The 23,123-nt window shown below is 54.4% G+C and overlaps 1 protein-coding gene across 2 annotated transcripts in view; it reads right to left on the bottom strand.

Moving 5' to 3' along the window:
- Positions 1-9,828, bottom strand: part of PDE4A (phosphodiesterase 4A) — a 54,333-nt gene extending 44,505 nt beyond the window's left edge. The window contains exons 1-2 of one of the 2 annotated variants that reach the window (XM_045381075.3): positions 9,658-9,828; positions 8,782-8,987 (exon numbers count right to left, since the gene is read on the bottom strand). In XM_045381075.3, coding sequence (XP_045237010.2) covers positions 8,782-8,987; positions 9,658-9,705 — 254 coding nt within the window. In that variant the 5' untranslated portion in view covers positions 9,706-9,828. Of the gene's footprint in view, positions 1-5,577; positions 6,128-8,781; positions 8,988-9,657 lie in introns of those variants that run through there. The other variant, XM_045381074.3, reaches the window with a different exon arrangement.
- Between the last annotated feature and the right edge of the window lie 13,295 nt (positions 9,829-23,123).

Below are 23,123 nucleotides of genomic sequence, written 5' to 3'. Positions count from 1 at the left end.
CCACAGGCTGGACAAACTTGGTCTACAGCATTCTCAGCCACAGTTCTGAAGGCGCTCAGCGTTTGTGGAATGAACGAATCTGCTAGAAATGAGGAGACTGAGGCTCTGACAGGTGAAGGTCACACAGCAAGTACAGGACAAAAGCTGGATTTACTTATTTTATTTTGTTCTTTTTGAGACGGAGTCTCGCTGTGTCGCCCAGGCTGGAGTGCAGTGGCCGGATCTCAGCTCACTGCAAGCTCTGCCTCCCGGGTTTTTACACCATTCTCCTGCCTCAGCCTCCCGAGTAGCCGGGACTACAGGCGCCCGCCACCTCGCCCGGCTAGTTTTTTGTATTTTTTAGTAGAGACGGGGTTTCACCGTGTTAGCCAGGATAGTCTCGAACTCCTGACCTCGTGATCCGCCCGTCTCGGCCTCCCAAAGTGCTGGGATTACAGGCTTGAGCCACCGCGCCCGGCCTTATTTTGTTCTTTTTGTAGAGGCAGGGTCTCACTATGTTGCCCAGGCTGGTCTCAAACTCCCAGCCTCAGGCAATCCTCCCGCTTCAGCCTCCCAAAGTGCTGGGTGTGAGCCACCTTGCCTGGCCAAAAGCAGATTTGAACTATTTTCTTTCCTTCTCTTCCTTTCTTCCTTCCTTCCTTTTTTTTTTTTTTTTTTTTTTTTTGACAGGGTCTCACTCTATCGCCCAGACTGGAGTGCAGTGGCCCGATCTCAGCTCACCGCAACCTCTGCCTTCCAGGCTCAACCGATTGGATTCTCCTGCCTCAGCCTCCTGAGTAGCTGGGATTACAGCTACTCGGTGTGCGCCACTACCACCTGGCTAATTTTTGTATTTTTAGTAGAGACAGGGTTTCACCATGTTGGTCAGGCTGGTCTCAATCTCCTGACCTCAAATAATCCACCCGCCTCAGTCTCCCAAAGTGCTGGGATTACAGGTGTGAGCCACCGCATCCAGTCAGATTTGAACTCTTTCATACTCCACAATGAAAAGAATGGGCTCAGATGTCCCCACAATTCTGTTCTCACCCTGCCAGACTGTGGCTCTCCCAGGTCCAAAGCCCCAGTTTTCCTAAAGTCGTAAGAGCCTGCAGTCAATCTGTTACCACTGAAATATGGGGCACCCTCCCCGCCACCCGGGCTTGCGGTTTGGGGGACGCCCCCTTTCTCTCTGCTGATGTCATTTGAGGAAGTACTTTCTCAGAACACCAGCTCCTGGTGCCCAGCGCCTACGTCAAACATATCAGCCTCACCACAGCCCTGGGGGTGGACAGTTCTTATTTTTCAGCCCCGTTTGACTGATGAGGAAACTGAGGCTCAGAGAGGCACAATCACTGGCCCCAAGTCACACAGCGAGTCAGCAGGCAGGGCTGCCATGTGAATGTTACTCAGAGGTCTGGAGTGGATGAGATCTGTTTGTTTTGTTTTGTTTTGTTTTGCTTTTTTTTTTTTTTTTTTTTTTTTTTTTTTGAGACGGAGTCCCGCTCTGTTGCCAGGCTGGAATGCAGTGGTGCCATCTCGGCTCACTGCAACCTCCGCCTCCCGGGTTCAAGCGATTCTCCTGCCTCAGCCTCCCATGTAGCTAGGATTACAGACGCGTGCTACCACACCCGGCTAATTTTTGTATTTGTAGTAGAAACGGGGTTTCACCATGTTGGCCAGGATGATCTTGAACTCCTGACCTCGTTCGTGATCCGCCCGCCTCGGTCTCCCAAAGTGCTGAGATTACAGGCGTGAGCCACCGCGCCCGGCCGAGATCTGGTTTTTAACTCCCATTCTCACCTTCCTCGCTGTGTGACCTTGGGTAAGTCCCATGGTCTCTTTTTCCCGGACAGAAGTGCAGAGCCAAGGATGCTGGAGTTCATCAGGCTGCCCGGCAAGCGAGCGGAGGCGGGACGGGAACTCCACCGCTGCAACTTTTCGGCCAGGTTCCTCCCTGTCCTCCAGGCGGCAGTCCCCGCAGCGTGTGGCAGGGGCTGGCGCATGGGGAAAGCGGCCTGGTCCCAAGCCCGGGAGGGCGAGGACCCCACACGCAGCCTGCGGTCAGCCGGCCTGGCGCCCGCTCTCCAGGACGCTCAATAAGCATGAAATAATAATACTGGGCGCCGCGACGGTGATGGCGACTTTGCTTTGCTCCGGGACTGGCGGCGTCCCTGGGGCAGGTCCGCGCTCGGAGCGCATACCGAGGCTGTGCCTTCCTTGTCGTCCGGCAGAGGGCGCGCGGGGAGACCCGCTCTCAACCCACATCCAGGGACTTGGGAGCGCCAGGGACAGGGGGAGGCGAGGACCCAAGTGGAGACAGAGACCAGCGACCAGACGGAGACCCCAGCTCGGCTGCCTCCACTTGCTCCTGGGGCCACGCTGTGCCCCCACCTTGATGGGGAGCATTTTAGGGCCCAGGGAGGGGGGACGCGGGGTCTGTATGTTGGCCCCGTCCCCAGTTCAGACAGCTTCCCACCTCCCCCCCACCAAAGTCCTCCTCTTCCTCCCTCTCCATCTGCCTCTTGACAGATTGTGGCTGTGCCGTGACTCAGCCGTCTCATACATCCTCAGGGGAGGTTTGGATGACATCTCGGGTTGCGGGGGGCAGTGCCCTCTCTCTGGGGATTCCTTTGACCCAAATGGAGGAGCTCACTGGACTCTCCTTGTGGTAGCTGGATGAACTCCAATATGGGGAGCACCGAATCCTGTGTGTGCCCTGCTAAAATCCCCTTTTTGAAGAAATGTCCGTTCTAAGCATTGAGGTTGCCATCAGAGACATTTCTCCTTCTCCCTGGGGAGGGGGAAGGACGCTGGTACCGATGCCAGCTACAGCCCACCCATCAGTCCCAGCTTTGGACCTCAGCACAGACACTGAAGGGTGCACAGGCCCACAGTGAAACAGAAACCGGAGTCTACGTGGGGATGTGGTTAAGGTTCCTGTTTTTTCTACTCACCCTGGAGAAATGGGATCCACTCAGGTCCCCCCTCCTTAGTCCAGGTCCCTGAATGGAGATCTACTCATTATGTTAAGTCCTTTACACACATCCCCAAGCTCACAGAACCCTCAAACTGACCCTCACACGGCAATGCCAACAACAGCCCCACTTTACAGACTGGAAAATTGAGGCTCAGAGAGGGCAAGACACTTATACAAAGATGCACAGGAATTGGGCAGACCTGCATTGCAATTCCAGCTCCCCCATCTCCCGGTTGTGTGAGCTTGGGTGAGAAAGAGAAAGGGTTTAGCTGGGCGCAGTGGCTCATGCCTGTAATCCCAGCACTTTGGGAGGCAAAGGTGGGCAGATCACCTGAGGTCAGGAGTTTGAGACCAGCCTAGCCAACATGGTGAAACCTCATCTCTACTAAAAATACAAAAATTAGTCGGGTGTGGTGGCGGGTTCCTGTAATCCCAGCTACTCAGGAGGCTGAAGCAGGAGAATCGCTTGAATCCGGGAGGCAGAGGTTGCAGTGAGCCGAGATCACACCACTGCACTCCAGCCTGGGTGACAGAGCAAGACTCCATCAAAAAAAAAGAGAGAGAGAAAGCGTTTTGTTTCTAGGCCCTAGTTTCCCCATATGCCAGCAGGAATACCCTGCTGGAATACCCTGGCACTGGGGATGAGGATGCATGGAAAAGTCCCTGGCATGGAGCCCGAGGGTGACCCACTGCGAGATGGATACCCACCAAAATGATGATTATTACCGCTCAGCCACTGTCCCCTAAGACTCAGCACCCCAGAGACCAGGTTAGGAGGAGTCTCTAGAGCCTTGCAAAGAAATGGGGCCCGGATCCTACTGCATTTCACCCACCCCTTGGTGTCTTAGGACAGTGACGTGTGACAGTTTGGCCCCTTGCCCCCGGTTTTAGCATTTTCTGTTGATTCCAGCTTTCTCTTCCTTCAGCCTCTCTCCAGTTCCCTTTGGGAAATATTAGCCCATATGTACTAGACCCATGACACTTGCTTCCTGGTGGGTACAGGGGTGCAGGGGGACTGGGGCTTGGGGGTGACCAGAACAGAGGTGGGGGTGGCCTGGAGGGCTGCAATGACTGCTGAAGACCCCCAAAGGGACTTAGGAAGAGTAGGGCTACATCTTAGAGGGGCCTCACTCAGGAACTCCAGGGATAAGAAGCCTGAATCTGACCATCTTGGTGATATCCCCAGCAGTGGGGCATCCAGGTAGAGCACACAAGCAAAGCTGTCAGTTGCACACATCGCTGGAGCACATGCAATCAGACCCTGGAGCACCATCAGAGCAGGAACAATAACTAAGAACACCAGGTGGTTAGAGGACACCAGTTCTTAGGATACACCAGGCAGAGGGAACACAGGCCACATGTCAGAGCACCGACGCTCAGATGTGAGCACCTGGCGAAGACTAACACACAGCCACGGTGTTTCAATCACAGTGTCCAAGCAGCACAGACTGTTCCACGAACTCAATCACATTGTTTTCCAAGTGTAAACACCCCAGTGCCACAATCACTGCATGCCAGAAATGACACTGTCACAATCATTGTCCCTAGACCACCGACACCACTGCACAATCACTGTCCTAGGAGCAGAAACAGTCACTCTGTCCCAATCACTGCATCCCATGAGGCCACACAGTCACCCTGTGACACTCACAGCATTCCTGAAGCATACACAGTCACTGTCACAAACCGTGTCCCAGAAACACACAGTCACACTACCCGGGAAATACACAGTCATACTGTCACAATTACACTGTCCCTGGAGAACACATAGTCATCGTGTCACCATCACAAGACCCCAGAAGCTCACGCAGAGCCCACAACTGAGGCAGCCACAGCTGGTCATACCCGGACAGCTGGAGCAAACGCAGGTCAGTGGGAGGATACCGTCGGAGAAGACCAAGCTCAACACACACACCCTCACTATGCTGTCACCTCTGCAGTCGGGGACTCCTTCCCTCTGTGCTGGGACTGTGCCCCCCCTCCACTGTTTCCTGCCTCTGAACAGCTACTGAACCCTAACACTCTTGCCCTGAGAGGGAAACTCCAACCTAACACAAGGCTCCCAAAACAGTGCTCCCCCAAGAGGCACCCTCTGGATTTCCGACCCCAGCTGCTGCAGGAAGAGTCCACTAACATCCCCGCAATAGAGTCCTCCACCCCATAGAACCCTGAGAGCACCCGACCCTGAACTAAAGATCCTGGTCCTAGCAGGCACCCGCTTACAGAGTGCCCCAACGGTACCCCAAACACTGCGAATCTAGCCCTCAGAATAGTGTCCCCAGGAAGGTCCCTCCAAGTGGTTCCCAGCCTAGCCGCTGTCCTGCACTGTCACTAAGAATACAGACCCCTAAAGGTGCAGCCCCCTTCCCCAACCCAGACCTCGTTAACACCACGCGCAGCATGGCACCCCCTAAATGGACCCCAGGATGGGCTTCAGCAGGAAGCCGTAGCGCGGGCAACCAGCGGCCAGGTCCTAGACGCCCCCGCAGCCGAACTCCCTCCGCCCCCGCCAGCCAAACCGACCCCACCCGCATCCTAGCGCCCCCTGCGGCCGGCGGCTCGAGTTGCCTCCTCCCTGCGCGCCCATCGGTTCCGCGCGCATCCGCCAAGGGGAGTCTTACCGCCTGCTGCTGCCTCCGCCCGCGCCGCTGCTGCCGGTGCCAGTGCCATGGAAGGACGAGGGCCAGGACATGCGGGTCGTGCGCAGGCCGGGCCGGTCGCTGGTGTCCATGGCATCGGCGCGCTCTATGGGCCGGTGAGGCGGCCGCTCCGGCTCTGCGCGCTCCGCGCTGTCGGAGTAGCCGCGCTGCTGGATACGTATGGGGGTCCGAGGCTGCCGCCACAGGTGCTGAGGGGGAGGCTTCAGGGTGGCTTGGCCCTCCCGGGGCCCAGGCAGTGACAGAGACAGGCTCCTTTCCGAGGGGACGGTCGGGGGCTCCATGGCGCCGGCCCCCACTTGCGCCCCGGAGGGCCCTGGCCCTTCCAACCTACACCCCCCTCAGCTGCGCTCAAGCCAGCGAGCCCAGGGCCCCGCGGGTGCGCCCGGCCGCGGTAGGGCCATGGCGCCCCGGGGACAGACCCGGGGGCGCTGCGGGCCAATCGCCCCCGGGCCGGGCTCTGCGGCTTCCTCTCGGCGCCTGGAGCTCTGCTCAGTGCCGGGCGGCGCTCTCCGCGCTCCGCGCCCCGCTCGGCGCCAGCCCCGGCTCCTCCGCCCCGTCCCGCCCCTCCCCGCCCCCCGCCCGCCGCGGCTGTCAGCGCCGCCCCACTCCTCCTCCGTCCGGGCCAGTGGGGGGCAGCTACCTAAGGAGGGGGGGGCCTTTCCCGCCCACGCAGATCCCCGCTCCGGGGTGGGAGGGGGCGCTGAAACTCGGCTCTCTTCAGAGCACCCTGCTTGGCCGCGGCGCGCACGGGCACGAAGGAGTTAAACGGTTAATCCGATCTGGAAGAAGACACCGGACTGGTTGCCAGAGTGTCAGTCAGTCGGTCCATCATGGCGAGGGCGGAGTCCGGTGCTGGCGTGTCCTCGCCGCTACCCCTGGCCGGGGGTAGTTTTTGAGGAGTGGTCCTGGTGCCACCGGCGCGGTGCCTGCAGCGGGCGGCGGCAGAGTGTGTGGGATCTCCTGTCTGTGCGTCGGAGGATAGTGATGGTGCGGGCCCGGGGCGGGATGTGCGCGCACGTGGCCTCTTCCAAGGGTTGTCTGTGTTTTCAGTGTCGGCTGGAAGTGTGTGTGCGCACGTGGTTGGCTGCTGCTGTCTGCCCGTTTCTCTGAATTTGGCTGTGTGTATAATTGTGTGTGTCTGTGGATGAAGGATGTGTGCGCACATGTGCTACCTATTTGGAGGATGTGCATCCCTACGTGGTCTTTTTTCAGGTGGCCTGGGGACTGTGAATATGTTCTCAAGCGCTTGGATGCGTCTGTGGTCGGTGTGTGCTTGCGGAGTTGTGCACGAGATTCGGCCTCTGTCGTCTGTAGTGTCGGAGGGCGTCTATGTATGTTAGTGTGTGCGTGTACGTGTGCGTGCGTGTGTGTGTGGTCGGCCTGGGGCCTCTTTGGGGTGTTTCTGGGGTGTGTCCCATTGGTTCCCTTGCGGCTCCAGGAGGACACCCTATGGCGGATACCCCAGCTGCCCGCCCACCGCTCTATACATCGCTGCCTCTTCTAAAGCGCTTCTGCGGGAGGTAAACTGAGGAAGGTCCCGGGTAGCTGCGGAGCGCACCCCCGTGCCCTTTTCAGGCGAGTAAACAGGCGAGCCTCCTCCCTGCGGCCCCCGCCAGCAGAGCCCCCCTTCCGGCACCTAAATCGGGAGTCGCCGTGACTCACGCTCCCGCCTCCCCCAGCGCCGCGCCGAGCGAGCGAGCAGAGAGCAAGCGGGATCCGAGCGCGCCCCCATCCCCCTCAACCCCCCCCCAAGGCTGGCTGCTGGGCGGGGGGAGTGCACGCGCCCGCGTGTCCCACCCCCACCCCCAACGCCGATAAGAGCTTGAACGCGAAACTGCTCTGCTGCGCGACCCGGGGACCAGACCCCAGGCCCCGTGCGCCCCCTCTCACGGGCTCCCCAGGGCAGGCGATGCCGTCTGCTACCTCCCTCCCCCCGCGCTCTTCTCCTTATTTGAAGAAAAAAAAAAAAAAGACTGCCCGTCTTCAACCCCCACAGCCACTATTCTCCCCGCCAGAGGGGGCTCCCGGGGTGGGTGAACGCCGAGCAAAAACCGCCCCCCCCTCATCAGCCGCGGGGTATCCCAAGGGCCAGAACTGTGTCCCCCACTTCTCTCAGGAACACCCCCCGCCATTACACACTCAAAACGGCTTCTAGGGAATTTGCAGGGGCTGCGAGTTCTCCCCAGATCATATTTGAGAGTCCTGGGCTGGGCCAAATTCTTGGCGGGGGAAAGCTGTAACGTTGGTTAGAGATGTGGAGGGGGGTGGGGGTGCGTAATGCGAGGCGGGTGGGGATGTCAGGCCACAGCTGGGGTTGCAGAAGAAGGAGGAAACGAGGAACGGTGATCTGAGCGGGGGGATAAACTGATCTGGACCTGAGGCTAGTGGGATGGACATGGGGAGGTATAATTAAGCAGCTCCATGGGCGAGTGACAGTCACTTGCTCTCCCTGTCTGGAAATGAACCTTGGACCATGAGGGAAACAGAGACCCTGGAACTCTCCAATTGAGTAGATGGGGTGGGGGTAGACTGGAACTGCCGAGAGCGGTGACCAGTGGAGGGCATGGGGGCAGGGGCCGGCCAGAAGCCAGGACTAGCTCAGCTGTCTGACTTTCCAGCTCATTCTTGAGCCAAGAAGGGGGTTGAGTACTCTGAGAAACTGGTTGGGTACCGGGAAGGTCCCCAGATGAGAACCAGCAAGAGGTGCTGTGTGAACCCAGAGCTCGCAGATATTTCTCACATCTCCCCAGGAGAAAGCAAAATGCCAGTCCAGACCCCTTCCAAGACTCCACCATCCCATCCCCTTCAAGGCGGAGAAGAAACCTGATCCTCCCAGCGGGGACACGAAAGCCGGTGCACAGCCGCCTGATCAACCTGCCCCAGCTCTGTGAATATGGGAGCATCTTGGGGGCTGGAGACATGACACCCCTTTCCTCAGTCCTGCCCCTTGCTGACTCAGGCAGCTGGAAAATGAAAGAAGGGTTTCCTAGAGCTTGCGAAGGTTGCCTTGGAGGAGGGGTGTCACAGCCCGCCACAGTACAAGTTGCAACTAGTTTTGCAAACGACAGGGAGCGTGGAGATCGGGAAGGGCTGGTGGCTGGACCTAGCCCAGTTGGCACTGTGCCTCCCCAACCCAGCTCCCACTCTGCTCCCTCTCCTACCTACCTGTCGTTCTCCGCCCTGGTGATGGAAATCCGCGGTGGGATCCGCAGCGGCAGCGTGGTGGGCCGTGGCGGCAGAGGGACCCTAGGGTCCGAGGTCTCAGGCTGGGCCCAGCCCAGGCCAGGACCGGACGAGAGGCGGCGGCGAGGGCGACGCAGGTCGGCCCCCAGCATGTTGGCATGGCCGGATTCGGGGTTCTCCCTCGGCCTCTGGGGAGGGATAAAGTGGAATGGGGGCGTGGCCTGGCTGGGAAGCTCTGAGCCCCGCTCCGCAAGAACACCCCTACCTAGATGTCTAAGGGAGTAGTTAATGGGGGGTATAGGCTCCCCTTCACGTGTGAACCACTCGCTGACCCCTCCCACAAAGGGTGCCCTACCATCTCTTAGGTCTGAGAGTGCCCCTTCTCAGCCATAATTTTTGTGGGGTCCCCTCTCGATGCCCTAGCCTTGGGGGTCTGTCACATCTAGACATTCTGTCTTAAGTGTGAGATCTCTCTAACACATCACCTTTTTAGGGTCTCTTCCCAACCTCCACATCTAAGAGGGCCCCTCTTGGTCTTAATGTCAATGCCCCCCTCCCCTCCCTCACATCTGAGACTCTCAAGACCTCACCACCCCTAGCGCCCCCTCCCACTTCCTCGCCAAAATCCTCTCCTCATTTGAGAAGCCTCTGCCTTCTGTCCCTGGGCCGGCTGAGAGCCTCTTAATCTGGGCAGCAGGAGAAAAATGGAATCAAGGAGTAAACTGAGGCACAAAGGGATCAAACTCCTCACAGCTTGGAGGTAGTGAAGCCGCGTTCAAGAAATAGCCATGGTCACTAGAGGGCGCTAGTCTCCCCAGGGGCGAAGCCCCGCCCCATCCCAAGCGCCTCCTCTCGCACCTCGTCCCCGGTCCCTGCCACAGACAGGGCACTGCGACTCCTCTTCATCTTGCCAACCTAGCGCGCCGTTGGGGCTGCGGTGGCCATGTTGGCAGGGCCAGGGCCTCCTGCAAGACCAAGCCAAACGCATCTGCCATCAGTGCCCCGGGGCTCCCCCTGCCGGTCGGGCCTAGAACCCGCCCCCGCGCCTTGCCTTTTGCCCCTCCTGGGACGTGACGTCAGCGGGTGACTGACGGACCACCAATGGGTGACGTCGCCCGCCCGTTGCCAGGGCGACAGCTGACGCACGACTGGGCTCCTGACGGCGTCAATGCCCGGGTTGGCCACTGGGGGGCCGAGAGCCTCCGGGCCCGGGTCGCCCCAGCCCCCACCCTTCCTCCCGCGGGGGCTTCCCCGGCTCGGGGATCCCGCAGAAAAAACTGGGAGCTCCCAGAGCTGGCCGCGTGCGGCGCGTGGTCCGAGCTGGGGGCCGGAGGAAGCGTCTCCTCCGAGCTGTTGGGCTTTTAAGCCTTAAACCCGAAATAGCTCCGATGTGCGGGGGCCGGGCGCAGAGAGACGACGGCTTGGGCACAGATGGGGGACGCACAGGCAGAGGCGCGTGGAGACAGACAGGGACGTGTGGAAATAGAAACAGACAGACAGGGACACAGACGCCGTTCCCGAAGATGGGTGCGCTCTGCAGCCACCGATCCTTGTCTGAAATGCTTGGGGGAGGGAAAGGCCGGCTTACTTTACCTTGGCACCCAGGCGCTGAAGATTATTGCTGTTTGGCCATGGGTCAGTGTCTTAAACTCTGTGAGCCTCAGTTTCTGTTCTGTGAAATGGGATGATATTCTCTATAGGGTCCATGTGAAAATGAAATGAGATCAAATCATATTGAACAGAATAGTGTCTGGCACTCAGTAAATGTTTAATAAATGGTAACATCTGACCCCGTGGGAGCCTGTTAGAACTGGATTCACATCATGATCTTCCTCTACCCAGAGCCCTCAATGGCTCTTACCTCACTCAGAGGAAAAGTCAAAGCCCTCACGTGGCCCACACAGTCCTGCTAGATATGCCCAGTCACCTCCCTGCCCTCAGCTCCAGCCACACTGGTCTAGCTGTCTCTGGACACAGCAAGCATGCTGGTGCCTCTGGCCCTTTGTACTTCCAATTCTCTCCACCTGGAACTCTTCCCCCAAATATCCGCAGGTTGGCCAGGTGTGGTGGCTCAGGCCTGTAATCCCAGCATTATGGAAGGCCAAAGCAGGTGGATCACTTGAGGTCAGGAGTTCGAGACCAGCCCGGCCAACATAGTGAAACCCCATCTCTACTAAAAATATAAAAATCAGCCGGGTGTGGTGGCGGGAGCCTGTAATTCCACCTACTCGGGAGGGTGAGGCAGGAGACTCGCTTGAGCCTGGGAGGCGGAGGTTGCAGTGAGCTGAGATCAGGCCACTGCACTCCAGCCTGGGCAACAGATTGAGATTACATCTCAAAAAAAAAAAAAAAAAATCCGCAGGTTCCTTACCTCTTTTAGGTCTTTGTTTACATCTCATCCTTTCAGGCATTTCTTTCTTTCTTACTCCACCCCCACTTAAAATTATAATACAGGCCGGGCGCGGTGGCTCAAGCCTGTAATCCCAGCACTTTGGGAGGCTGAGACGGGCGGATCACGAGGTCAGGAGATCGAGACCATCCTGGCGAACACGGTGAAACCCCGTCTCTACTTAAAAAATACAAAAAACTAGCCGGGCGAGGTGGCGGGCGCCTGTAGTCCCAGCTACTCGGGAGGCTGAGGCAGGAGAATGGCATAAACCCAGGAGGCGGAGCTTGCAGTGAGCTGAGATCCGGCCACCGCACTCCAGCCTGGGCGACAGATTGAGACTCCGTCTCAAAAAAAAAAAAAAAAAAAAAAAAATTATAATACAACCTCCTAGGACTTCTGGTCCCCCTTTTCCTGCTCTTCCCCCCATACCACACTATGTAATTTATTTATTACATTTATTGTCTGTGTCTCCCCACACTGGAATATTAATTGCAGGAGGGCACGAAAACTTTAATTATGATATTAATAATAATGTAGTATTATTCATTACTATCTCCCAAGTGTCCCGAACAGAATCCGGAACATAATAGGCATTTAATAACCTGTTCAATGTCAGGTTATTGTTGAGAACCTGATAGTGTAATGTTCCTAACAGTTCTACTATGTACTAGCTGGTTTGTCACCTACTTTGGTTCTTTTGTTTTTGTTTTTTAAATAGAGACTGGGGTCTCACTATGTTACCCAGGCTGGTCTCAAACTCCTGAGCTCAAACTAAAGCTCAGACTCAAAGTGCTGTGATTACAGGTGTGAGCCACCACACCCAGCCTAGTTCTTATTTCTTTATTTTTAAATATTTATTTATTTATTTGAGACAGGGTCTCACTCTGTTGCCCAGGCTGGAGTGCAGTGGCATCATTGCACAGCTCAGTGCAGCCTTGACCTCCCAGGCTCAAGCTATCCTCCCACCTCAGCCTCCAGAGTAGCAGCTGGTACTACAGGCACTTGCCATCATGCCTGGCTAATTTTTATTTTTGTTGTTTTGTAGAGATGGGGTCTTGCCATATTGTTCAGGCTGGTATCAAACTCCTGGACTGAAGCACTCCTTGTGCCTCAGCCTCCCAAAGTGCTGGGATTACAGGCATGAGCCACTACACCCAGTCTGGTTTTTATTTCTTTTTCTTGCCTTATTGCCTTAGCTAGCACTTCAGTTCAATGTAAATTAATGGAAATGAATGTAAACGTCATTTCTTCAACCTAGCCTTTAGCACCTGGTGGGCCCTCAACAGACATTTGTTGAACAAATGGATAAATGTATAAAGATAGCTTAAAGGTCACCTCCATTTTTCAGCCAGACTGCTCCAGTCCATGTTCTGCACCCCCACTGCAGGTTTTTCTACCCCCATTGAAGCACTCACCACTCTGATTGTAACCTGTATTCTCCAGCAAACAGAGCAAGAAATGGTACCCATTCATTGTGGCCCCCAGCCTTGACCTCCTAGGCTAAAGCAATCCTCCCACCTCAGCCTCCTGAGTAGCTGGGATTACAGGCACACACCACCATGCCCAGCTAATTTGTTGTTGTTGTTGTTGTTTGTTTGTTTGTTTGAGACAGAGTCTTGCACTGTCGCCCAGGCTGAAGTGCAATGGCACAATCTCAGCTCACTGCAACCTCCGCCTCCCGGGTTCAAGTGATTCTCCTGCCTCAGCCTCCTGAGTAGCTGGGATTACAGGCACCCACCACCACACCTGGCTAATTTTTTGTATTATTAGTAGAGACAGGGTTTCACTATGTTGGTCAGGCTGGTCTCAAATTCCTGACCTCATGATCCACCTGCCTCGGACTCCCAAAGTGCTGGAATTACAGGTGTGAGCCACCACTCCTGGCCTTAATTTTTGTATTTTTTGTAGAGATGGAGTTTCGCCATGTTGCCTAGGCTGGTCTGGAACTCCTGGGCTCAAGCAACCTCCCACCTCAACCTCCCAAAGTGCTGGGATTACAAGCATGGGCCACCATGTCCGGCCTAAAAAGTAAACGTGTTTTAATATGAAAAAGAAAAAGAAATAGAAGCTGCAGCAAGTTACCCAGAAGAGATGTAGCTAAAATTATTGATGAAGGTGGCTACGATCAACAACAAATCGTTCAGTGTAGACAAAATAGTCTTTTTTTCTTTCTTCTTTTTTTTTTTTGAGACGGAGTCTCACTTTATCGCCCAGGCTGGAGTGCAGTGTCGTGATCTTGGCTCACTGCAAGCTCCGCCTCCTGTTCTCCTGCCTCAGCCTCCCAAGTAGCTGGGACTACAGGCACCTGCCACCACATCCAGCTAATTTTTTGTATTTTTAGAAGAAACGGGGTTTCACCGTGTTAGCCAGGGTGGTGTCGATCTCCTGACCTCATGATCCACCTGCCTCAGCCCCTCAAAGTGCTGAGATTACAGGTGTGAGCCACCACGCCCGGTTTTTTTTTTTTTTTTTTTTTCTGAGACAGAGTCAGGGGGATGGGAAGAGCCTGTTGTTAAGGCCGGAGTGCAATGGTGAGATCGTGGCTCATTGCAACCTCCGCCTCCCGGGTCAAACGAGTCTCATTCCTCAGCCTCCGGAGTAGCTGGATTACAGATGTGTACCACCATGTCCAGGTAATTTTTTGTATTTTTATAGAGACGGGGTTTCGCCATGTTGCTCAGTCTGGTCTCACGCTCCTAGGATTATAGGTGTGAACCACGGCGCCCGCCCAACAAAATAGTCTTCTATTGGAAGTAGACGCCGGCTAGGACTTTCACGCTAGAGAGAAGTGAAGTCAATGACTGGCTTCAAAGGACAGGCTGACTCTTGGTAAGGGCTAATGCAGCTGGTGGCTTTCAGTTGAAACCAATGCTTATTTAATATTCTGAAAATCCTGGAGACCTTAAGAATGATGTTGGCCGGGCGCGGTGGCTCAAGCCTGTAATCCCAGCACTTTGGGAGACCGAGACGGGCGGATCACGAGGTCAGGAGATCGAGACCATCCTGGCTAACACGGTGAAACCCCGTCTCTACTAAAAAATACAAAAAACTAGCCGGGCGAGGTGGCGGGTGCCTGTAGTCCCAGCTACTCGGGAGGCTGAGGCAGGAGAATGGCGTAAACCCGGGAGGCGGAGCTTGCAGTGAGCCGAGATCGCGCCACTGCACTCCAGCCTGGGTGACAGAGCCAGACTCCGTCTCAAAAAAAAAAAAAGAATGATGTTAAGTGTACTAGGCCTCTGCGCTATAAATAGAACGACAAAGCCTGGGTGACAGCACATCTGTTTACTGAATATTTTAAGCCGACAGTTGAGACTTCCTGTGCAGAAGAAAGGTTCATTTCAAAATATGGCTGCTCGTTGTCAATGCAACTGAGCTCTGATGGAGATGTACAGGAGATATATTCATGCCTGCTAACACAACATCCATTCTGCAGCCCATTGATCAAGGAGTACATTTGACTTTCAAGTATTATTATTATTATCTTATTTATTTATTTATTTATTTTGAGACTGAGTCTCTCTTTGTCACTCAGGCTAGAGTGCAACGGTGCCATCTCGGCTTACTGCAACCTCTGCCTCCCGGGTTCGAGAGATTCTCCTGCCTCAGCCTCTCAAGTAGCTGGGATTACAGGTGCCCACCACCATGCCAGGCTAATTTTTGTATTTTTAGTAGAGATGGGGTTTTACCATGTTGGCCAGGCTGATCGCGAACTCCTGACCTCAAGTGATCCACCTGCCTCAGCCTCCCAAAATGTTGGAATTATAGGCATGAGTCACCGTGCCCGACTGTTCTCCTATTTTTAAAAATTGCCACAACCACCCCAACTTTCAGCAACCACCACGCTAATCAGTCAGAAGCCATCAACACTGAGGCAGGCCCCTTCACTAGGAAAAAGATTATGACTTGCCAAAGGCTCAGATGATGGTTAGCTTTTCTTAGAAATAAAGATTTTTTTTGGTTTTGGTTTTGGTTTTTTTTGAAACGGGGTCTCACTCTATTGCCCAGACTGGAGTACAGAGGCGCGACCTCGGCTCACTGCAACCTCCACCTCCTGGGTTTAAGCAATTCTCCTGCCTCAGCCTCTGGAGTAGCTGGGACTACAGGTGCGCACCACCATGCCCGGCTAATTTTTGTATTTTTTTGGTAGAGACGGGATTTCTACCCAAGTAGCTGGGACTACAGGCACCTGCCACCACATCCAGCAGACAGTCTGTTGGCCAGACTGGTCTCAAACCTTTGGGCTCAAGTGATCTGCCCGCCTCAGCCAAAGTGCTAGGATTATAAGCGTGAGCCACCACACCCGGGCAGCAATAAAGTTTACTGTTTTTTTGTGGGTTTTTTTTTTTTTTGAGATGGAGTCTCACTCTGTCGCCCAGGCTGGAGTGTAGTGGTGGGATCTTGGCTCACCGCAACCTCCGCCTCCTGGGTTCACACCATTCTCCTGCCTCAGCCTCCCAAGTAGCTGGGACTACAGGCACCTGCCACCACGCCTGGCTAATTTTTTGAGCCACCGTGCCTGGTCTAGCAATAAAGTTTTTAAGGTTTTTTTGTTTTTCTTTTGAGACAGGGTCTCACTCTGTTGCACAGGCTGGAGTGCAGTGCTGTGATCATAACACACAGCAGCCCCGTCCTCCTGGGCTCAAGCGATCCTCTCACCTCAGCCTCCCAGGTAGCTGGGACCACAGGTGAGCACCAACATGCCCGGCTAATTTAAAAAATTTTTTTTGTAGAAACGAGGTCTCACTGTGTTGCCCAAGCTAATAAAGTATTTTAAAATTAAGGTGTATGATGCTGTTTTAGACACAATGCTATTGCATTATGTCTATATTGTATATAGTCTATATTGTCTATAATGTATATATTGCATATGCACATATGGTATAGTGTCAACATAACTTTTACATGCACTAGGAAGCCAAAAATTTTGTGTATCACTTTATCGTGATACTCGCTTTATTGTGGTAGTCTAGAACTGAACTCACAGTATCTCTCAGCTCTGCCTGTATAATTTTGAGCAAATTACTCAGCCTCTCTGGCCCTCAGTTTCATCATCTGTAAAATAGGAATAATATTCACACCCATCTGATGGGGTTGTTGTGAGGATGAAGTGAAGTAATGCATGTGAATTTATTTCTGTTCCCTTTTTTAAAACAAATTTTGTTTATTGAGACAGTCTCTCTCTGTTGACAGGCTGGACTACAGTGGCACAATCTCGGCTCACTGCAACCTCCGCCTCCTGAGTTCAAATGATTCTCCTGCCTCAGCCTCCCAAGTAGCTGAGACTACAGGCACGCACCACCACACCCAGCTAATTTTTGTACTTTTAGTAGAGACGGGGCTTCGCCATGTTGGCCAGGATAGTCTCGATCTCTTGACCTCGTGATCCGCCCACCTCGGCCTCCCAAAATGCTGGGATTACAGGCGTGAGCCACAGCACCCGGCCTGTCTTCATTTTGTTAAGAGATAAGGGTCTTACTCTGTTGCCCAGGCTGGAGTGCAGTGACGCTATCACTCCTCACTGCAGCCTTGAATGCCTGGGCTCAAGTGATCCTCTGGCCTCGGTCTCCCAAGTAGCTGGGACTACAGGCGAGCACCACCACGCCTAGCTAATTTTTAAATTTTTTGTAGAGAGGGGGGTCTTGCCATGTTGCCCAGGCAGGTCTGGAACTCCCTGGCTCAGGTGATCCTCCCGCTTCAGTCTCCCAAAGTACTGGGATTTACAGGCATGAGCTACAATGTCTGGCCAACCCACCAGCCCCTTTGCTGTTCTTCAAACACCTAGAACATATTCAGACCTCAAATATCCTAATGTTCTTCCTATCCCCCTGACTCTGCTTGCGTTTTCTTTGCCTTAGACTTATACTTTTTTTTTGAGACGGAGTTAGCTCTTGTCACCCAGGCTAGAGTGCAATGGCATGATATTGACTCACTGCAACCTCCGCCTCCACGGTTCAAATGATTCTCCTGCCTCAGCCTCCTAAGTAGCTGGAATTACAGGCGCCTGCCACTATGCCCAGCTAATTTTTGCATTTTCAGTAGAGACAGGGTTTCGCTGTGTTGGCCAGGCTGGTCTCAAACTCCTGGCCTCAAGCAATTCCCCTCCCTTAGCTTCTCAAAGTGTTGGGATTACAGGCGTGAGCCACTGCTCCCGGCCTATTGTTTGTAATTTTGAAGAGGAACCCTGTGTGTGCATTTTCCCTGGGCTCTGCAAATTCTGTTGCCAGCCTCGAGGATTTGTGAAATGAAAAAAGCAATGAAGAAGGCGATGTTGGAGGAGTCCAGCTGGCCAGGCGAGAGAGGCAGAGTCATGCCCCTTACTGCTGTCAGGACACTAGTGCACATTTGCGGCAATCGGCCCTGGCCGCAGCCCAGGCGAGGGAGGCAGGGCCCAGGAGCGCTCAGGGTGGAGGATGCTTCTAAGCCTGCCTTCTCCTCCCCTGGACAGCAGGCTGCTGGGGAGGGGGGTCCAGATGGCAGCACAGGCTGCTCTGGACAGCTGGCATCAGGCTCAGGCCGCCAGAGTCCTTTTCCCCCAACCATGTTGTCAGCACCATCAGCTACCAGCCCAGCCTGGGAGCCACTGGCCTGGCCTGGCAGAGGAGAGCTGATGTCACCCAGCCTGACATCCTGCCCACTCCCCACTTCCTTCAACAGAAGGATGTGGCGATGTGCAGCAAATAACAGGGAAGTGAGAATAAAAGCCCCTGCCTACGCTGTGGCACTGAATATTCACGGCTGCCCAAGCTCTATGCTCAAAGCTGACGCAGGTCTTAGAAGGATTGTGAAGGGCTCCAGGCATGTGTGCACGTGTGTGCAAATACATGCATATATGTGCATGAACTTCATACCTGTCTGTGCCTGTGCAACTGGGCTAGTGGAACTTTCTGTGAGTCTAAGTGTTGCGTAGTTGAAACTAAATTGTACCCGTAGGAATCTATGTGTTAGGGCAATACCACATGAGTCTATGTGAATAAGAGTTTGGCTGTGCCTGTGTGACTGTAATATGAATGTGTAGGTGTGTGGGGGTGTCACTGTGTGAAGATGCAGAGGAAAACAATATTTCACAGTGCCTAGAAATGCAGGTTCCGGGGGCTGGGCGCAGTGGCTCACGCCCATATTCCCAGCACTTTGGGAGGCCAAGGCAGGGGAATCACTTGAGGCCAGCAGTTTGAGACCAGCGTGGGCAACATAGCGACACCCCATCTCTTTTCTTTTCTTTTTTGAGGTAGGGTCTCCTGCTGTTGCCCAGGTAGGTATGCAGTGGTGCGATCATAGCTCACTGCAGCCTCCAACTCTTGGAGACTCCATCTTTAAAATAAAATGAAAAAAAAAAAAAAAAAGAAATTAACCAGGCGTGGTGGTAGGTGCCTGTAATACCAGCTACTCAGGAGGCTGAGGCAGGAGGATTGCTTGAGCCCAGGAGTTTGAGGCTGCAAGTGAGCTACGATTGCCACTGCACTCCAGCCTGGGTGACAGAACAAGATCCTGTCTGTAAAAAGAAAGGAAGGCTGGGTACAGTGGCTCACGCCTGTAATCTCAGCACTTTGGGAGGCCAAGGCGGTCGGATCACCTGAAGTTGGGAGTTCTCGACCAGCCTGGCCAATATGGTGAAACCGCATCTCTACTAAGAACACAAAAAATTCGCTGGGTGTGATGGCACGTGCCTGTAATCCCAGCTACTCGGGAGACTGAGGCAGGAGAAGCACTTGAATCTGGGAGGCAGAGGTTGCAGTTAGGCAAGATCCAGCCACTGCACTCCAGCCTGGGCGTGACAGAGTGAGACTCTGTCTCAATTAAAAAAAAAAAAAAAGAAAAAGAAAAGAAAAAAAAAAAAAGAAAAAGAAAAGAAAAAAAAAAAAGAAAGGAAGAAAGAAAAAAGAGTTCATGTCCTTTGCAGGGACATGGGTGAAGCTGGAAACCATCATTCTCAGCAAACTAACACAAGGAACAGAAAACCAAACACCGCATGTTCTCACTCATAGGTGGGAGTTGAACAATGAGAACACATGGACACAGGGAGGGAAACATCACACACCCAGGCCCTTCGTTGGGGGTTGGGGGTTAGGGGAGGTATAACATTAGGAGAAATACCTAATGTAGATGACAGGTTGATGGGTGCCGCAAACCACCATAGCACATGTATACCTATGTAACAAACCTGCACGTTCTCTACATTTTTCCCAGAACTTAAAGTATAATAAATACATTAATTAGTTAAAAAGAGGAAGAAGGAAAAAAGAAATGCAGGTTCCAGGTTTAAATCTCTACTCAGCCACTCAGTACCCATGACCACTTGCCTGTGTTGTGTAGTAGCGGGATTCTGTTTGTCTGGGTTTGAGTGTGTGTGTGCAGAATTCAACTCCCTCCAGGAAGTCTTTCTAAATACCCAAACACGCCCTCTATTTCCATCAGTGTCTTCATCACAATGTGTCATTACATCTTTTTGATCATGTTATTTCATTTCAGTTTCCTCCACTAAATGTCAGCTCCACTGGGGCAGGCAGTTTTGTTCTCTTAATCGCTGTGTCCCTGGCACGTGGTACATAGTAGGTGCTGAATAAATATTGAATAGATGAAAGCAGTGCTGTGTCTATATGCTATGTGGGGAAGAGTGGGCACTGGCTGGACACCAGGAGTTCCTGGGGTGCCCAGTGCTCAGTTCTGGTCTCTGTCCCCAGTTGTTCACAACACTTGTTTTAACCATCTTCTTCTTCTTCTTCTTTTTTTTTTTTTGGTGTCTCCCAGGCTGAAGTGCAGTGATGTGATCATGGCTCACTGCAGCCTCGACCTCCTGGGCTCAAGCGATCCTCCCACCTCAGCCTCCCAAGTATCTTGGATTACAGATGTGAGCCATTGTGCTGGGCCCATCTTCAATGTTATAGAAATGTTGACATTCTGGGACTCACTGTCTCCTGTATCAAATTCAAGGGAGTGGGGGTGGATTGGTTTATGCTAAGCCTTCTTCCTAATCTACAGTTCTAGAATCTAGTCTTAATCTAATCCCCTCTTTAAGTCATTTAAGTTTTTTTTTTTTTTTTTGAGACAGTTTCGCTCTCGTCACCCAGGCTGGAGTTCAATGGCACTATCTCAGCTCACTGCAACCCCCGCCTCCTGGATTCAAGCCATTCTCCTGCCTCAGCATCCTAAGTAGCTGGGACTATAGGCGCGTGCCACCATGCCCAGCTAAGGATTTATTTTTTGTTTTTATTTTATTTTTTTAGAGACGGGTGTTGCTGGGATCCTCCAGCCAGCCTCCCAAGTAGCTGGGACTATAGGCTCACACCAGGGTGCCAGGCTCATTCAACATTTATTGAGCACCTACTGTGTGCCAGCCACTGTTCTAGACCTAATCCTGCCCTCATGGAGCGCAGACCCAAGGAGGAAGGCAGGCAGGATCCAGAAGTCTTATTTAATCTGGTTTTTTTTTTTTTTTTTTTTTTTGAGATGGAGTCTCACTCTGTCGCCAAGCTGGAGTGCAGTGGTGTGATCTTTGCTCACTGCAACCTCTGCCTCCCGGGTTTAAGCGATTCTCCTGCCTCAGCCTCCGGGGTAGCTGGGATTACAGACACCTGCCACCATGCCCAGCTAATTTTTGTATTTTTAGTGGAGATGGGGTTTCACCATATTGGCCAGGCTGGTCTCGAACTCCTGACTTCAAGTGATCCGCCCGCCTCGGCCTCCCAAAGTGCTGGGATTATAAGCGTGAGCCACTGCGCCCAGCTCCCTCATTAATCTTGATTGCATTTACCCCTAGGCTCTCTCTGTCCAAGGACGGAATTTTAGTCTTCACAGTAGGAAATCACCCGTGGGGATCTGTATGTTTATACAGGGATCCTGCTCCCTCACTAGCCGGGAGCAGGGCCCCCTGCTGGGTTGGTTGGTTGCTGCTGCCCCAAAGCCTGGTCACAGTGCCCAGCACATAGTAAGTAGACACTTGGTAAAGAGATGTAAAATGAGCTAATAAACAAAACGATGGCGCAAAAGCAGGCTCTGCGAGCACGATTTCGCGGAATCCTAGGTGTGTGTCGTTACCCACTTTGCAGAGGAGGAAATTGAGACTCAGGAAGGCAAAGCCCCATCGCAGCTCAGTGCTATGTGGTTATGGGATGTAGCAGAAGAAGCAAGGGTAGCCCCAAAAAACGTTCCCAATTCCCGCAACCCCCCCCCCCATCCACATCACAGGCAGGAGACACATAGCAGGGTTTGCAGCGATGGGGGGTGGGGTAGGGACCGGGGACAGAGCGACAGTGCAAAGCAACTTAGGGGTCTCTCTCCTCAGTCCCCAGGGCTGGAGGTGCTGTGCTGGCAGATTAGGAAATGCTCGGCGTTGATGGGGAAGCTTCCGGCGCCCTATCCCCGGTTCTGGAAGCTGAGGCTCCGGGAACGCTGTTTTGCTGAAGCTGGGCAGCTCCAGTCTCCAGAGCCAGGAAGAGACCCCCGCGCCGATCCGGGAATCCCTGACATCTCGGATTCTCTCCCAACACCCCCATGCTGCTGACCGGGCCGAAGCCCTGAAGGGCATACGGTGGGGGTGGGGGTATGGCTTTCTTGGGGAGCCGGGGAACTCCCTACAGTCCTGGCCCCCTCCCACCATGGCACCGGGTCCCCCTCCCCACCGCAGCTCGCAGCCCCAAGCTTACCTTGCGGGGGGGCTGGGGAGGGGATGCCCCGCCCTCTCTGGCCTGGGGGGCGGGAGGGGACGGGGGTGTCCAGACCCTTTGTTTGCTGGTGTGTGTGTATGTGTGTGTGCGATTGTGAGAGCCGCCGGGGTGTGGGTCCGTGCGCGCGCGTGCCCGGGCCGTGACAGCCACTGATGTGCTGGACTGCCAGGGTAGAGGTGAAGAGGGAGGGGGAGGAGATGGGGACTCCTCCGCCCCTGGCCGCCCACTCGCGGGTTTGAATGAAGCGCGAGGGGGAGGGGCGGCAGCGGGAGGGCGTTTTTGTCCGATGGCCCCTCCCCCTCCATGCACTGGGGAATTCCCCCCATCTGGAGACTTTCGCTCGCTCTCTCCGGGCACCGCCTGCGACGTCGGCTCCAGGGGAGACTGGGAAGAGGCGCCCCTCACCCGAGTGGCTGGAGCTCCTCCTATCCAGCCTGACCCCCGATGGAGCACCCTTTAATCTAAAATAATCCTGGCCCGAGACTGCAACGCGGCCTATTATCCTGGTATAAAAGCGTGGATTGGGATGCGTGGAAGTGTGAGGCCAGGGCCCTGCATGCTTAGAGTAATGGAGTCCTTAGAGCCCCGGCGGAGGAAGGGTACCCCCAGACAAACGGGGAGGGACTATGCGTGACCCCAGACTGTGACGAAAAGGAAAGCCCCCTTCCACCCCTCCAAGATTCCCCCACCAAGCGCGGGACCAGGAATACGCGCCGTAGGCTAGACTCTAGCGACACCCAGCGGTCACGCGGGGTGGGGCGCCGAGACCCGTTATGGGGGGTCCGGGTGATTCCAAAGTGTGTGTGTGTGTGTGTGTGTGTGTATGTGCGCGCGCGCGAGTCCTTGCTGCTAATGGCCGGAGCTGGAGGACGAGGAGAAGGCTCCCAAGGCAGAGCCACAATCTCCCCTCTATGTTTAACCCCTCAAGGGGAGGGCCATACCACCCTCTATTTAGACACCCCCAGGGCAGGTCCAGTCCTCCTCGGGCTGAGAAAGTCCCAGGAGTCGTCAGGCGCCCCTCTCCAGAGCAGGCTTAGGTCCCCGTTTACGAAGGGCAGGGGGAGGGCCTTCCCGCCGTGTCCGTACCCCTTGCAGACGTCACTGCGGCGTAGCTGAGGGGACAGTCCTCTTAGTCTCATCAACCGTCCTCTCCCTGCCACCCCAAACGCCCACCGTGGAGAGGCGGGAGATGAGGGGGGCTAGGAGTTGAAGTGCCCACTCGTATGCCCCCAGGAGACCTAGCGGAGCCCCTGCGCCCGATAAGGTGGAGTCTC

Source organism: Macaca fascicularis, chromosome 19 (genome assembly GCF_037993035.2).
Source record: "Macaca fascicularis isolate 582-1 chromosome 19, T2T-MFA8v1.1".
NCBI classification, from domain to species: domain Eukaryota; kingdom Metazoa; phylum Chordata; class Mammalia; order Primates; family Cercopithecidae; genus Macaca; species Macaca fascicularis.
Note: the sequence above shows the minus strand (reverse complement) of the source record. Positions and strands in the feature narration are given on the sequence as shown.